Below are 17,438 nucleotides of genomic sequence, written 5' to 3' on the forward strand. Positions count from 1 at the left end.
GGAGAAAGAATATATGCACAGACCAATGGAACAGAATTGAGTCTAGAATATATGTGGTCAATTTGATTTTCAGCATAGCTGCAAAGGCAATTCACTGGAAGAAGGAGTTTCAATAAATCATGCTGGAACAACTGGACATCCAGGTACCAAAAAATAATCCTTGACATATACTTTGTATCATATATATGATGCAAAATGGATCATAAACCTATAATCTAAAACTATAAAAATGTGTAGCATAAAACAGAAATAATAAAATTGAAAATAATCTTTGTGACCATTAGCCAGTCATGGTTAATGGAGACTCAGGAGGCTGAGGTGGGAGGATGGTTGGAGTTCACGAGTTTGAGGTTGCAGTGAGCTGTGGTTGCCTTCAGCTATGGTTATGTCACTGCACTTCAGCCTGGGTGACAGAGTAAGATTCTGTCTCTAAAAAAAAAAAAAAAAGAAAAAAGTTATAATAAAAAGCAAAAAAAGTCTTTGTGTCCTTGGACAAGGCAAGGATTTCTTAGAATTTCCTAGACATAACATATGAAGCATAAACTATGAAAGAAAAAATTGATGTTAAACTTTAGCAAAATGGAAAACTTTGCTCTTTGAAACACACCGTTAAAAATTCAAAAGACAGTCCAGAGACATCATAAGTTATTAGATAAATTAAAATTGATACACGAGATACCACTACACACTTATTTGAACACACTTACTTTTTATGTCCATACCGAAGAATAGGGAGCAACAGGAATTTTCATACATTACTGGTGAAAATGTATAATGGTACAGGCACTTTTGAAAACACTTTGGTAGTTTCTTATGTAGTTAAATAAAAACTTATCATCTAATCCAGCAAACCCATGCCTAGGTATTTACCTAAGAGAAATGAAAACTTTGTTTATACAAAAACCTTTATGTGAGCATTTTAGCATCTTTATTTATAATTAACAATTGCTAAAAACTGAAAACAATTCAAATATCCTTTATCTGGTGAGTAGACGAACTATGTATAGCTACACAATGGAATACTACTTAGCAATAAAAAGGAACAATCTGCCGATACACGCAACAACACGCATGAGCCTCATATGCATTAAGCTCCTTGAACTAGGCCAGACTCCAAAGACCACCGACTATTTGGTTTCATTTATATGACTCCATTCCAGAAATGGCAAAACTATGAGGACAGAGAATACCTCAGTAGTTTATAGGGACTGGGGAGGGAGAAGTGGTTGACTATATATGGGCATGATGGCAACTTGGATATATTCTGTATACTGATTATGGTAGTGTTTACATGACTATATGCATTTGTCAAAAATCATAGTGTATACAGAAGGCGTGAATTTATATTGTATGTAAATTATAAAATTATTCCTCAATACACCTCTCTTTAAAAAAGATAAAGATAGTTTCAGATAAAAGAATACTAAGAAAATCCATTGCTGGCAAATCTACACTACAAGCCATGCTAAAAGAAATTATTTAGAATGAAGGCAAATGAAAGCAGATGTAAATTTAGACTTACAGGATGGAGTGAAGAGCCTCGGAAATAGTAAATATGTGGGTAAGTGTAAAAGACTATTTTTTCCTCTGTATTCCTTAAAATACATAATAGTTTCAAGGAAATAAAAATATCTTAATGTGAGATTTACAATGTGTGTAGATGCAGTGCATATGACAACATTAAGAGTGGGCTAAGAGCTTTGAAAGGACCCATGCAGTTCCAATATTTCTACATTTCACACAAATTGTTAAAATGTTAACTTTAAGAAGCCTGTAAAAAGGATGAGTACTGTAATCCCTAGAGTGACCATTTAAAAATAAGACAACAAGGTATAGATAAAAAGCCAATGTATATATTTGATCTGGTTTCGAAGGACAAAAAGATATTTAGCAGGTAAAAAAGAGAAATGTATTTCAGGCAAAGGAAATGGTATATAGTAAATTCCACTTACCTTACTTTTTCATTCTTAGGACTTCCATAGTTCATATTTACATCATGAACCTCACAATTATAGTACTCATGGTTTAAATATTATTATGTCTCAGACTACAAACTTGTTGAGGCCAGTTTCCATGCAGTTCTTTTTTTGCATCTTCAACCGTTAGCATAGTGCTGAGTGTTGGGCACATAGTAAGGACTACGAAGATATTGACAGATAATCTAATACTCTATCAACATTTATGGGTTTCTTAGTTTTTACACGTGAAGGAAGGAAGGAAGCTAATATTTATTAGCCACTGACTACATGCCAGGCTCAATGTTAAGGTTTTACATGTATTCTTTCATTCAGAGACATTAATCAGACAGTGGGATGTATTTGGAAGGTGAAAGTATTAAGAAAAAGGATATTAACATAGACTTCAATATAACGAATCAGGAATAATTGAAGAGGATGCCTCGAATGGGATCTGATCACTCACTAGGTCCTGAGGGGGAAGGAGAGAGAGAAGACATTCTGCTCCCGAAGCCTCTCTTTTTATGAGTTCCTGGTGGGTATAACATGCCACTGGGCAGTAATGATATCAACACTTTATTGGTTGCATTGCGCTGGCATTTATCAGGAACCTCTTCTTAAAAGAGGCAGTATGTGGACAGTGGAGACAGCAGGATCTTTTGAGTCCGGTGAAACTTCCCCACCCTGGTTCTGCATGTTACTAAGCACGTGACATTTGACAAGTTTCTTAAGCTCTTGAAGTTTTCAATTTTCTTAGCTATAAAATGGATACACTAATAGCTACCTCATAAGATTACATAAGATATTAGATACAAGTTTCCTAGCCTACAAAAGTGCTCAATAAGCCTCCCTCTCCTGTTCTGCTTTCTGCCTATGTACAACCTGTTGGAACTGAAAAATTTGGAATTACTAGACATGACCAACAAATAACAAGTGTATTTCTTTGGCAACGTTCTGTATTACAGAAATTTTGTTTTCTCAAAAGTCAAGTCCTGTTGATATCGTAGTGTTAGTTATTCGACATATTCTTGGAAGACTATCATTGTTTATAGATGCTTCAGTTTGCAAACCTAAAAAAAAAAAATCCAGATAGAGGGCCAGACACAGTGGCTCACACCCTGTAATCCCAGCACTTTGGGAAGCCAAGGTGAGCGGATTGCAAGTTTAGGAAATCGAGACCATCCTGGCTAACACTGTGAAACCCCCCGTGTCTACCAAAAAAATACAAAAAATTTAGCCTGGCATGGTAGTGGGCGCCTGTAGTCCCAACTACTTGGGAGTCTGAAGCAGGAGAATGGCGTGAACCCGGGAGGTGGAGCTTGCAGTGAGCCAAGATCAGCCACTGCACTCCAGTCTGGGTGACAGAGCCAGACTAAAAAACAAAAAATCCAGATAGAGAAATTGTCATTCCTTAATCATGAAGGATATCAACATGAATCCTGAAATTCAGAACTCCTTGGTTTCAGTTCTTTTGCTTAAGTCACTAAATCACTTTTTCCTCTCAATGCCAAAAAAGAGGTGTTTGTATAGAAGGAAATTAATATTCTCTTTCTCAGTTTCAGCAAGAAGCACATTTATTATATGTTCAACAAAGTTGTATTCACCTTTCCAACTTAAAAATATTTAAGGGGTTTCATTATATTTTGAGAAATTATTCATCAATCAGGGATTTAGCAGCCACCAAAAGAACTCCACAATTAATCTTTTATAATATGGGTGTGACTTATAATTTCTACACTAAAAAATTGTTAAATGTAAGGAAAAGCTGTTCATAAACTGTAATATTTCTTGGCAAAGAAAAACTGCTTTGTGTTTTTAAAGATATGGTTGAGAATTTAAATGAGAGCTACATGCTTGAAATTAGTGCCAGATGCAACACAATTCAAGCACAATTCGCTAACTGCATCAGATATTTCACTATGATTTAGTAAAAGGTATCCAACAATTCTACATTTCATAGAAATCTCACAAACACAAGTATTTCATTCACAAAACTCATGGCTTGGCAGGCTTCCAGGGCAGGAATTTGCTGGAAGAAAGGTAAATTTATTGATTAACATAAATCAAAGGACTGACATTTTCCCTAGAAAACTGACAAAACAATAATATTCAGAAACTGAAGTTCTTACAACCAGAGTGAGAAGAAAAGTCTGAGCTATTATTTACATTTATTATAGGCATACAGTAATGTGATAAACAATTAGGTAGTTAAGAATTCTCAAATCAGCATTGAGAAACTTAATTTTAAAATATTAGATATTTTTGAAATAGGATTTTCCAAAAACCTTTGCAATGAAATCTGGTGTTTGTAAATCTTTGTAGTAGTTATAATTACATGCCACCTCTCTCCCTTGCATTTACTAATATATGCACTAAATAATGAGCATTCTTTGATGGGATCTATATAGAAACAATTGAGTTTTACTTTTTGTTTTTGGTTTTCTTTTGAGATGAAGTTTCGCTCCTGTCACCCAGGCTGGAGTGCAGTGGTGCAATCTCAGCTCACTGCAACCTCTGCCTCCCCGGTTCAAGTGATTCTCATGCCTCAGCCTCCCGAGTAGCTGGGATTACAGGCACACGCCACCATGCCCAGCTCATTTTTGTATTTTTAGTAGAGATGGGGTTTTAGCATGTTGGCCGGGCTGGTCATGAACTCCTGACCTCAAGTGATCCACCTGCCTTGGCCTCCCAAAATGCTGGGATTACAGGCGTGAGCCACCGTGCCTGGCCCCAGATCATTCTTAAATGTACAAACATTAATTCCTTCCTACCCCATGGCTCAGTTTTTCCCCCTCTACTATCTCTTTTCCCATTCTGGTTACACTTCTACCATCAGCAATTGTTGTGAGCTGAATATTTGTGCACCCCTACAATTCCTATCTTAAAGCCATAACCCACAGTGTGGCTGTGTTTGGAGATGTGGCCTCTAAGGCAGTAATTAAGGTTAAATAAGGTCAGAAGGGTAGAACCCTGATCCAACAGGATTAGTGTCCTTTTAAGTACAGAGAAAAGACACTGGAGAGCTCTCCCAACAGTGCACTCAAAGAAAAGGTGATGGGAACATAACAGGGTGAGGGTGGCTGCCTACCAGGCAAGAGAAGAGGCCTCAAACAAAACAAACACAACAAAACCTACTTTGCTGGCATCTTGATCTTGGACTTGCCAGCATTTAGAATTGTGAGAAATAAGTTCCTGTTGCCTAAGCTACCCTGTCTGTAGTATTTTACTATGACAGCCTGAGCAGATGAAGAGCAATTAAGAGGCCTGATGCAGTTACAATAGCACTCTTAGGCACACCTTTTTGTTAACTGCTTAACTTTTTAAAGATTTGGATTCAAGGAAAATCCTATTGAGAAGCTGAAGAGATTCGGCCAAAAGAGTTTTATACAGATCCTTAACTCATTCAGCCTTGCTTCTACTTTAGAATCAGAGAATGTGAACAGGAAGATGGACCTCAGTGATCCTAACTTGTTGATTCAGGTTTTACTATGATGCTGGGGTTATATAAAACTGCTCTCTAAACTTGGTGCATCTTCTAGAAGATGTTGGCAGTAAGGCAGTGTAGTGGATAGTTGAGTAATAGGCTTAACCATCCGTTGATGCGAAATTGAGATATATTACTGAGTGCAATGCAAAATTTTATACACATTTAGCTTTCTTTGAAGGAAGACATTATTGGTAATGTTAACAGCAAAAAACAGCTGAGATTGAAAATTAGCGTGGGCCAGGTAACATATATTTTTTTTTTTTTTGAAACGGACTCTCGCTCTGTCGCCCGGGGCTGGAGTGCAGTGGCCGGATCTCAGCTCACTGTAAGCTCCGCCTCCCGGGTTCCCGCCATTCTCCTGCCTCAGCCTCCCGAGTAGCTGGGACTACAGGCGCCCGCCACCTCGCCCGGCTAGCTTTTTGTATTTTTTAGTAGAGACGGGGTTTCACCGTGTTAGCCAGGATGGTCTCGAACTCCTGACCTTGTGATCCGCCTGTCTCGGCCTCCCAAAGTGCTGGGATTACAGGCTTGAGCCACCGCGCCCGGCCTCAGGTAACATGTTAAAGTCTTTATGTGTACAGCAGCCTCCCTTATCCACAGAGAATACCTTCCAAGATCCCCCAGTAGATGCCTGAATCCTGGAATAATGGCGAACCCCATATATGGTTTTTCAATCTGATAACCAAGATAGCTACTAAGTGACTAAGAAACTGGTGGCATAACAGCATGCATATATACTGGACAAAGCGATGATTCACACTGCAGGATATTTCATCAGGATACCCAGAATGGGATTGCAATTAAACATTTGACTTGCTTATTTCTGGAATTTTTTACTTAATGTGTTTGGACCTTGGTTGACTCCAGGTAACTGGAATCAGGCTAAGAGAAGCCACAGATGAGGGAAGCCTACTGTATTTTCTTTCTTTTTTTTTTTTATCTAAACAGGGTCTGGTTCTGTCGCCCAGGCTTTTCTTATACAATCATCACAAAATTAGCAAATAGGTACACTTAATGTGATTCTTATTATAAAACAGATTTCGGAAAATGCAAATATTTCTAAAATAGCCCTATTCCCATCCCTATCACATAGGATATTTTATCTTCTTCACAGTGGTTTTCTCGTTTTTTTGTTTCCTTATTTTCTATGTTCCCCAAGTACCATCTTCAAGCATAACACAGTGCCTGCCACAAAAAAGAAAAAAGAAGTTAGGTAAACTTTTGGTCCAGTCAGCGCCATCACCAGATGGTAAGCGCCCCGAGGGCAGGAGTCTGCCCGTTTTCTGCTAACCAGAGATTGGCATGATGCCTGGTACAGAGTAGACGCCCAATAAATAGGTGAAGAAAGAAAAAAAAAAATAAAAAAAGTAAGAGAGGGAGGGGAATGGATGAAATGAATGAAGACGTTTGCAGAAGAGCCTAGAAAGAAAGCACTCTGCAACATTCTCCCTTCTGGTGGCATCAACTCTTAGTTCAAGGTCTATATCAGTCCTTTCCTCGCCCAGACACATTGGCCGACAGCAGGGAATGAAGAACAAAGTCTTTAAAAATCTTCGGAAGAAAGAAATAACGGCAAGAGAAAAGAGAGAAAAAAAAGGAACCACCTCCTTCGGACGGACTAAAAAGGCACGCCCCACGAGGCCGGTTGCCAAGGCGACCCTAGGACCAGAACGGCCCCAGCCCATTGGCTGAGACGCAGGAGCCAATGAGAAGGCGCGATGTTGACGGGGTCTTAAGATGGCTGCTGGGCGACCCTTTCCTGACAGGTGAGTACGGCTTACGGAGGGTTGGTTACCCGCCGGCTCGGGCTCCGGCATGATGAGTTGGGAGGGCCTCTTGCCAGCAGCCGAGGGAGGCGGTATGGGCGGCCTCGTAGCTCCTCGGCCGAGCCTCCCGGAGCAGGCTAGAAAAGCCCCCGGCCCGGGGCCGTGAAAGCGACGGCGGGGCCACCCTCAGCCTTCTTCGGAAGAGGCGTCGCAGCGGCTTCCCCAGCCTGTTATGAGGGAGGGTTTCTCCGTCCCACTCCAGTCAAAGTGAGAGGGGATTGAGGAGGTTTTCGATAGGGGAAACAGGCTCATGTTTACAGTTGCTGTATCCTGGAAAACAGCTCCAGTTAATGGGACTGCCAGCAGGCTAGACATCCTTCGCCGGAAACTACAGCGCTTAGTTCTGTGCCCGAGAGGGGATTCTGCCTGTTTTGGGATTGGAGTGGGGCATTGCCGCCAGAAAGCCTGCAGAATTCCCGGTTGTGCAGCCAAGCAGGAACAGGTGTACCTTACTAGACCCATCCTCTTGCAATCTTGGAGCTTGTAAGTATTCTCACAGCGGAATCGACTTAAAATGAGCCTTGAACTGTTAACTTGGTTTATTGTCTTTCCATGCAGGATCTTGGGTCTGGGAAAATGTTTTTCAGGCCAAGTAAACGAACACTGTCTTTAATCAAAACAGTTGCATACATGCAAAATCTTGCTAAATAAGTAGGTTTTCTGGATTGGCCGATTGTCAACCTAAATTCGCTCTCAGGCCTGTAATTCAGTTGTCCTTTCTGTACCTTTTTTGAGAAAAGGAGCACATTCATTTCATAAAAGTAAATAGGATATTTACGTTAATGTTGATGTTAACATGCTTGAAAACAGTAACCATTTTTAAGTCACCGACACTGATTATGATGTAAATTACAATCTTCAGATTGTTAAATGTTGTGGCTTATAATTAGTATATAAGTGAAATTAATTTTAGATCAGATGAAGTTCAGGCTTCTGGGATTACTTCTAATCAAATACAAAATATGGGAAATAAGCCTTATACGATGAAAATGGAATTTAAATTCTGGAATAGAGACAGAAAACATTTACCCATCGAGCTGCTCAAATAATATCTTTTGAGTTTTGGTTATAAGCAGCTGCCTGGTTGTCCAGAAAATATGACATTATTACTCAAACCTCTGACTGTGACTTTGACTTTGATGTATGTATCTTAGTATAGCGTCTTACATAGCTTTCTGTACTCAAAAAGTACAGAGAAAGAATTCTTAACCAAATTTAACAAGTCTGTGATTATAGGCTAAGATCGTTCTCAGACCCAGTCTCAAATCCTTGTCCCTGCTTACAACGCTGCCCTGTAAAAGTTCATAATCCAAAGCCATGGGGCTATTTTTGTAAAACAAGTGGATCAGAATGCATTAGGCAAGTCAGTTATCCCATCTGTAAATTGGGGGTGGGGCGGGCAGGGGAGGGGCAGATATAGATAGTAATTCCTAGTGGAAGGTTTGTTGTGAAGATTAATGGTAAACCAAGGCCTGCCACACTGTCTGTATGCCATGTGTAGCAGTGACTTGCTTTGTTTCCCCTTTCTGGTTCTTGTGTTTCCTGTTGCAACTAGGGTTCCTTCCCCTTCTCAGTGTCCTGAAGTGTACAGCATCTCTCGGAAAACATTCTCTTGGCTGAGTTGCTAGGTAGAGGAGAGAAACCTTATCTACTGGGATACTGGGCTCTAATCAGGATTGCAGTCCTGGAGAGAATGGAGTGATACATCCAGGAGTGAGATGACTCTGGGCATTTGGGGCACTTATAATATCAAAATCTTAAAGAGACACTTTAGAGCTATAAGACATCTCAAAGATCATTTGATCAAACCTTTATTTTATAGCTTAAGAATGGAGGCCCAGACAAATGCAGTGACTTTTAATTATGTTGCTCAGGACTAGAAACCATCTTCCAACTTTGAAAACTCTTTTCCCCTGTAATCAGTTCACAGTCTAGAACAGTTTTTATTGTAATTTGATTTCTCCCTGGCTGCTCTATTTTGAAAGATTGTGTCTACTAAATCTTATTTATGAATTTTTTTTCTGATAAAAAGCAGGCCTATAACTACCATTGAACCTCTGATTATCATGTGGTGAAGAATAGTGCCTCACTAAATTTGTCTTTTCCTGTAACGGTGAATGGTACTGTCTCACTGAGGGGAAAAATAAAATAGTTTGGACTTTTTGAAATTAGCTTAGAGACTCTTGTTACTATATTCATACTTAGATTAGGAACTACTGAACTGTACCCTGTTTTTGAGTCATTGTTATCTGACCAAGTATGATAACTAATGACGATGGGTGGTTTTCAAGGACAAATAGACAGACAAAAAAACCCTAGTTATTCAGACTAGGACAATATATAAATATTTTCAGTTCGTGGCAAATTGTGTTAGCCCAGGACTAAAGATGTGTTCTGCATAGTACACACAGAAGGTCTTTGAGGATAATTATGGGATGGAATAAATCTTAACTCTAGAGGTGGAGGGTGTGTAAAATGAAGAAGGTGATATTCAAAACCATAGAGAGAAAAAGGATTCTGAGTCATTTACATTTTCCTTGGGGCGAAAATGATTAAATTGAAAATTATTTGGGTTGCAGGATAAAAAAAACGAAAGCTTATGAATTAATACGTTGGCTGTTACATGGACTTGGCTATAATCTATAGTAAAAAGATTTAAGTTTCTGTTTCTCTGATATTCCACGTCTCTTGAGACTGGCTGAGTGAATTTTCACAGTTAAAGGGTAACTTGGGATTATCTGCCTTAAAATAAAGAAATACACTCTGAAAGACATGAGTAAGAGACACAGATAATCATCCTCCACAGCAGCCAAAAGAGGAATAACAGGAGGCCTAACATGGTGCCAGTTGGAAACTTCGTGAATGACAACTATATGCTATGAATAGAAAGACTATTTTCAAACTTGAGTCCAAAGCAAAAGTCACTAAGCAGCCACTCCATATTGGCTGATCTGTAATTGGGGTGCTGCTTACACAGGCAACTCCATTTTGCAGGCTGCACAGTGAGTGGCAGCAATTATCCATGTTTATCAGTGACTGCTCAGTCTCCCTTGTATTTGGTTTTTTGAGAGTCACGGGAAAATGGCACATGACTTTAAAGGTTTTCAGGAGTGGAGTTCACAAACTACCTGATTTGGATTTTGCCTAGATTTAGAGGTGGATTCCACTTTTTTCAAGCTATTTTAATTTTTTTTTCCTTTGGGTACACTCAAGAAATTACCATACCAGGCAGATGCCATATCAGCAGGAGCTAAAAATACATAATTTTGAGAAAATTTAAAAAGCCATAAAAAATGCCTGACTACGTGAAGGCTGATTAGCAACAACAGCAGCAAAAATCTTGCCTTTTTCGGGGCAACTGAGACTGTTCCCCAGAGGGAGGTATGTTTGGGTGCCCAGAGCATAGACTTATCACCCTGCAGAGATGCCAGAACAGTGGTTTGGTGGGAGACCTGTGTCACTGCCCACTGGAGAGGCATATGTATTTCATGAGCAGTCACATCTGAAGTCCGGGTCAAGGAATACTTGGCTCAGAAATTGAACAGAAACTTGCCATGTGTGTAGATGTCATTTCATGAGGCTAGGGATTTTTGCCTGTTTTATATACTTCTGTCCCCAGAGTCTTGAAGAGTGTCTGGCACACAGATGGGCATGTAAAACATTTTATGGACAGGAAGGGAAACAGTTATTTCTAACATAGACTCCAGTGATGCTAAGAAATCCAAACCTGGAATTTGTTACTGTTTTAAGTCCTTAAATGATAATGAGCCTAAAGGTATATTATGTGCCGGTGGCCAAATCATACTGGAACTTATTACTGCTTCTTTCCCCTTGCTCTCAGAACAGGAGAAATCTTTTTCATTAATAGCATGATACCTATTTTTCAATATTGTCGTATTTTACATGATGTCTTTTGTGCTCTCAGAGTATCTCAAGAGTACTTCTGTCCCAACTTTAAAAATCCACAGGCCGGGTGCGGTGGCTCAAGCCTGTAATCCCAGCACTTTGGGAGGCCGAGACGGGCGGATCACGAGGTCAGGAGATCGAGACCATCCTGGCTAACACGGTGAAACCCCGTCTCTACTAAAAATACAAAAACTAGCCGGGCGAGGTGGCGGGCGCCTGTAGTCCCAGCTACTCGGGAGGCTGAGGCAGGAGAATGGCGTAAACCTGGGAGACGGAACTTGCAGTGAGCTGAGATCCGGCCACTGCACTACAGTCCGGGCGACAGAGCGAGACTCCGCCTCAAAAAAAAAAAAAAAAAAAAAAAAATCCACAGACAGGTTTAGGGATAGATCTGGGTTTTATGGGGCCTGGAGCTCATATAACTTTGGGTCTCTTCGTTTAAAAAAAGAAATGCAAATTCTGAAAGTACAGTACTTTGAAAGGACCTGTGCAAATGAGGAATCTTGGAGCTTAGGTTACCATTATCTTCCTGGTAATTTGCCCTCATTTTATTGCTCCATTCAGAAAACTAAACACTAATATTTGTTACAGACACTTCACCTCAGATTGTGACTATCAAGGAAGCAAATGATGGCATCAGTTGCTAAGTGAGTGCACCACAATTATTAGAAACTTCAAAACTATCTTATGAACCCAGTCACTCATAATAGAAATGATAAAAATGTAATACATGGCCATAGAAATAATAATAGCAAAGAGAACTTAACATTTATTGAGCCCCTAGGACTTCCTAAACACTATGTTGAGGGGCTTATCTCATTTAATCCTCAGAATAACCCTATAAGCAGTATAATTATCCCTGCATTACAGATAAAGAAATCGAGGGTCAGAGATGTTAAATGATTTCCTCATACTACTAGTAGTGGCAGAGTCAAGATTCTAGTTGGAGCAATTAGATGCCAGAGTCCTTCCTCATAAAAAGCCAACAGAATATTTGGTGAGGGTATTTCAGAGAGTCAGCAACTGATGAGGCTGGACCAAAGTCACAAAAAGTAAGATCTGATTCTTCGGACCTGGAAGGAAGTCTTGAAAAGATAACATAAATCTGTTATCACAAAATCCCTGATGTGTTTGTCTCAGAGAGAATGGTGGTGTTTTTTTGTTTGTTTGTTTGTTTTTTAACTAGGTTAATCACAATATGGGACAGAAAACTGCAAAACAGATTTCCGTCCTTCCATTTTATTCCTTTAGGTTGATAGTAAATCATGAGCAGTACAACCAACTTTTTTATTTTAAGCATCTTTTGAAGGAACTGGTTTTGACTCAATATATGTGCTAAAATAGACTGTGCCATGGAGATCAATAGTGAATATGTACTTGAGTATTATACTTTTAGCAAATGATAACAATTTTGCTATTTTAAGACGTTTTATTAAACTTAATGGTTCTCTCTACCAATGGACTGTATAGTTAATGCTAAATATTATCTTGAACTTTATCATTAGTTTCCCAAATATAGTATTGTTACTTTAAAAAGCTGTACATTTTTGTTAAATTGTTAGGATTATATTTCATTTAATATTATTTTAGCAAACAATATTAAACTAAAAAGTAGGATATCCTTTTTACTACCATCTTCCTACAGCTACTTACATAGCTTAAAAATTTTCCTTTAGTTGTTTTCCTACTCCTTAGACAATACGCCCTCTGGAAGCTGGGTCCATTAAATATAGGTGAAACATGTAGTTTTATTCTCTAATTGGTATAGCTTCAAATATGATATTTTAATCCTAAATTGCTTGCAAAGTATGTTGTTAGGTTTTTAACATTCTTGAGCAGTGCGTTACTGAATTTCATGTTTTTTTAGATAAAGCTACTCATGTATTAGAGAATTAAGGCTCTATTTTCTTTACCTGTAGGTGTGTGTTGTAACAAACTTGTTTAAATAGCTTTTAAACTTCTAAACTTTTTTTTTTACTTACACAAGTGAAGATTTCAATTATTTTAATATGATGAGTTCATTCTATACCATCTTAGATGGAAAAAAAAAAAAAAGTTTAGATGGACTGTTCCCAAACTATTGTTACAATTATTAGGCACCTAGAATGTCTTCTAATGGTCTTAAAATTATTTCTATGGTTATTCTACATGTGTAAATTAATCTTTTTCCTCATAGAAGAAAAGATGTGGAGTGGGCTGCTACCTCCTGGCCTAAATGAAAGTGATGCTGAGTCAAACTCTGAAGATGAAGCTACGTTGGAGAACTCTGGACTTAACTTACAGGAAGATAAAGAGGATGAGAGCATCAGAAAAACAGAAATCATAAATTTCTCAACAGATGAACCACAAACTGAAACAGAGTCAAATGTAAATGCCTATGAAGAGTGTCCTTCTGGAATTCCCGTAGATATGTGGAATGTAGGTTTTCTCTGAAATGCTCTTGCTACAGCCTGTGTGTGTACACACCCCTCATTGTGTCTCTGCCCTGGTCAGAATGTGCATGTGTTCTTGGGACTTAACAGGGAGGGAGATGGACTCAGAATGCTTTTACTGTTCTCTGAGGCATTGGCCACTTAGATACTTGCTTTTATTTTGTTTTTCATAGAAAGACAAAGGAAAAAAAAAACAAACCCAAACCACTATGTAGGATTAGCTGTTTGCCTAGCATGGTACATGAGGAGTTTCTGTCTTTATTTTATCTTTTATTTATCTTTTTTGTTATCTACATGAGCTTCACTCTCAAATTATGAAATGACTTATTTCAAAACAAGTGAATATCAAAACTCAGGTTGTGAGTCTCAGAGAATAGAGCATCTCAAGAACTGACTACCATCATTAAATTGGTATCTTTATACATGCTGAAATATAATTGTTTTATTACTTCATTATTTTTTAAATGCATGTTTTTCTGGAAAGTGTATTTGCGTCTCAATATTTTTTTCTTTTACATAGAAATTTCAAGAATTGCATAAAAAACATACTGAACAGAAAAGCACAACCTCAAGATTCAGAGGGAAAAAAAGAAAGCGCTCCAGAAAAGGTGTTTTGTTTTAATTCAGGTTGTTAGTCGTGCTAATGCTAAATTATGATTGAATTTAACCATTTTTTAAAAATATGGTTTTGAAATTAGTGAAGTTAGGTATTGACACTTTGTGAATTCTTTTCAGATAAATTGAAGAATGAAAAAGAATCTCATGGGTAGGTGGAATTTAAAATAGTTATATATTTTAGGCCATTGTAGAAATTGTTGAACTAATTGTTTCTGATCGTAATCAAACATATATGAACTAGTAATTGTAGTATAATTGTAGCAACTAATTAAAAACAGCAAAAGTAAAGACAGTATATATTGTATAAAATAAAACTTACTATCTTCTTTTAGTGAACCGTCCTCAAATGAAACCCAATGGAAGGAGCTTACTCAGTATTTTGGAGTCAATGATAGATTTGACCCACCTGTTAAAAGGAAAAAAGTTGAGAAGGTAATATCTTTGTTATTGCATCTTATACCAGCTAGTAGGATACGTTTGTGATTAGCCTTGCCTAAAGTGCTTGTTCTCATTAATTCATTCAGTTAAAAAGTTAAGATGCCTACTACGCACCAGAAAAGGTGCTAGATAAGTAAATAGTTACAAATTATTAAAAAACTGCTAAGAAAGAATGGGCTGTTGTGAAAACGTTAAAATGGGGGCTGTACTTTAGCATGGATGGTCAGGGAAAGCCTTTCGTAGAAGGTGCCATGTCACTGAGACCTGAAGGATGGAAAAAACTGTTTATATGAAGAATGCTAGCGCAAAGGCATGGGTAAAGATCCTAGAGAAGAGTCGTCCTGGGACATTCCAGTAATCTTAGGAAGGCCAGCCTGTCTGGAATGGGATCAGTGAGGAGGAGGGTAGCCCACTATATGATTATATGATTATAGAGGCAGGCAGTCACTGACCAAATTGTGTAGGACCTCAAAGGGCTCAGTAAAGAAATGGGTTTTATTCACAATGCAGTTGACAGTCATAAAGGCTTTTAAGTCAAGGGAATGACATGACTTATGTTAAAAAGATTTGTATGACTGTTACCCGGTGAACTGATTGTGAGGCAGCAAAAATAGATGAGAACAGAACAGTTAGGAGACTTCTAGGCATAAAATGATGATGGATTGAGCCAGAATGGTTCTGTTGAAGAAGGAAAAAAGTGGATGGATTTGAGGCATATTGTAGAAGTAAAATTAATGAAAGTAAAATTAATGATATTTGCCTCTGGATTGCTTGTGAGGTGATAGGGTTTGAGGCGTGTGGAAGGAAAGAGGACCATCCAAAGCTTTGGCTTAAGCAGTGGTGTGAATAGTGATGTTACAAGAGAAATTTGGGGAGGGGAAAGGATTGAGAGTGGGACCTAGCCAAAGTTCAGTTTGGGACTTGAATGTTATTGGAAAGCGGGAGCAGAGTAGATGGTTGGTATAATGAGGTAGGGGCTCAGAGGAGAGCCTGACCTTTAGATGCACATTTGTAGTTGTCAGTCTCTAGACATACTAATACTTAGTAGAGGCTTGTGTGAATGAGTAACTCACTTATTCACACAGGGAAATGTTGGAGCATGAAAATCAAGTGCTTAGTGCTAGAGCTGGAGGCACAGGGGGCTAGTTGAAGCCCAAGTATATTGTATCCTGTGTGTAATAGACAGATGCCTCTTTCATGGATCATTGCTATAGACTATTGTGTGTACCTAGAGACCTTTGTCATTTTCTGATCCATCTGTATTTCTTCCAGAGTACCTCTGATTTTAAATCCATCATTGCATGATACTGTGTCATTGAGGGTGCACACATTAAGGAACTGTCAAAACAGAATTTTGCTGTGAATTTTTTGATTCCAACTTTGCAAAAGTTTCTTAGCATCCAAAAACAGTCCCTGGAACTTTGGAGAATTGGAACCAGAATCTCTTTCTGCCTCAACTAATTATTGCTCCTGAGCAATCTCATTTTCACAAATATTCAAGCAGGTGCAGAAATGCTAAATTTCTTGCAAATAAAAATCACTGGTACAGTTGAAACTAAAAACCAGGTTTCATGACAGCAGTCTCAGTTTCCTAGGCTCAATGCAGAAGGGGTGATAACTGTTTGCAAGTGTAATTGCCATTCTCTTGTGATGCTGGTGGGCCGAGCAGTGGCTGTGTGATGGGAGATGCTCTTGACTGTACCAAATGTGTTCTAAGGCATTAGAGAGGAGGACCATGCTGGCGCCCGGGTCCGTGTGTTATCTCTGGCAGACCTGCCATAGAGTTCCAGCTGCTGGATGAATTGTTCTTTTGAGGGAAGGAATGGTCAAATATTGGTTCTATTAGGAAATATTTTTTTAAATTTTACTTGTGAATTATATGGTCTTTGAGTTTCACTTGTTTACCGTGTTTGTTATGTTTTCTCATAACTATATTGACATTAGAATGTCTAAATTGCTTCTTAGTGAAGTTAAAGCCATGAAATGAACTTCCTAGCCACTCTAAAAAGTAGAAACTTAGACATGATTTTTTTTTACAGTCTATCTTTATTAAAATTTTATTATCCTACATATAAATTGTACCTTCTTGATACTGGCTAGATGCCAGGCTTACTCTTATTCATTGTCTAGAATTTGGAGTTTGTAGGGAGTTGCTTTAATACAGGTTACTAGGATTCTTTGCACAAAATTAAACAACTCAATTTTAGGAACCAATGTTCTATTTCACATTATGCATTAAATGTGTTCTACAAGGAAATTATAACCCAAACACTATTTTGAAAATGAGATCTCTGTGTAAGGGAGACTGCTGTAAGTCCTTTTGTAATTGCCCATTGATCTGTTTTATATGTTTGGGTTTTCTTAACCTTAGATATTCTTCCTTATGATGATACTCATCTTAACAGTAGATACTCGTCCACATGAATTACATCTAGCTAAGGAAGTTATGGTGGTTTTCTAAACAAGGTGCCTGAGCTAGCTAGGCTTCTGTCTAGGATTTTTCCCGCATTTGATATTCCACAAATAAACCCAAACATAAGAGGAAAGGAAGGACTTAGTGAAGCCAGATTCTTTCATATTCTCTTGGTAGTTCAGTATAATTGCATGCCAGCAGGTTCCCACTCATTCTTTGGTTTGGGATCGTTGATTTAAATGGCATTCCTTTGGCTGTCCTGCTAAAGTTTCTACTGCAAATCCAACAGAGTAAATAAACTTTAAAGAATGTCCACATTGGAGATGCTGAGATAAAAATTAAATAAATGTAAATCCAGCACAT

At 38.4% G+C, this 17,438-nt stretch overlaps 1 protein-coding gene across 6 annotated transcripts in view; it reads left to right on the forward strand.

Annotated features, from left to right (window-relative positions):
• The first annotated feature begins 7,073 nt into the window (after positions 1-7,073).
• Positions 7,074-17,438, forward strand: part of FAM204A (family with sequence similarity 204 member A) — a 37,663-nt gene continuing 27,298 nt past the window's right edge. Inside the window, exons 1-7 of one of the 6 annotated variants that reach the window (XM_033181545.1) lie at positions 7,108-7,208; positions 7,550-7,751; positions 11,766-11,821; positions 13,351-13,592; positions 14,127-14,214; positions 14,342-14,372; positions 14,557-14,656. In XM_033181545.1, the coding sequence (XP_033037436.1) occupies positions 13,359-13,592; positions 14,127-14,214; positions 14,342-14,372; positions 14,557-14,656 (453 nt within the window). In that variant the 5' untranslated portion in view covers positions 7,108-7,208; positions 7,550-7,751; positions 11,766-11,821; positions 13,351-13,358. Of the gene's footprint in view, positions 7,209-7,549; positions 7,752-11,765; positions 11,822-13,350; positions 13,593-14,126; positions 14,215-14,341; positions 14,373-14,556; positions 14,657-17,438 lie in introns of all 6 variants that reach the window. The other 5 variants (XM_033181544.1, XM_033181549.1, XM_033181554.1 and 2 more) reach the window with 5 other exon arrangements.

This window comes from Trachypithecus francoisi, unplaced genomic scaffold (assembly GCF_009764315.1).
Source record: "Trachypithecus francoisi isolate TF-2019V2 unplaced genomic scaffold, Tfra_2.0 Contig01579, whole genome shotgun sequence".
NCBI lineage: Eukaryota > Metazoa > Chordata > Mammalia > Primates > Cercopithecidae > Trachypithecus > Trachypithecus francoisi.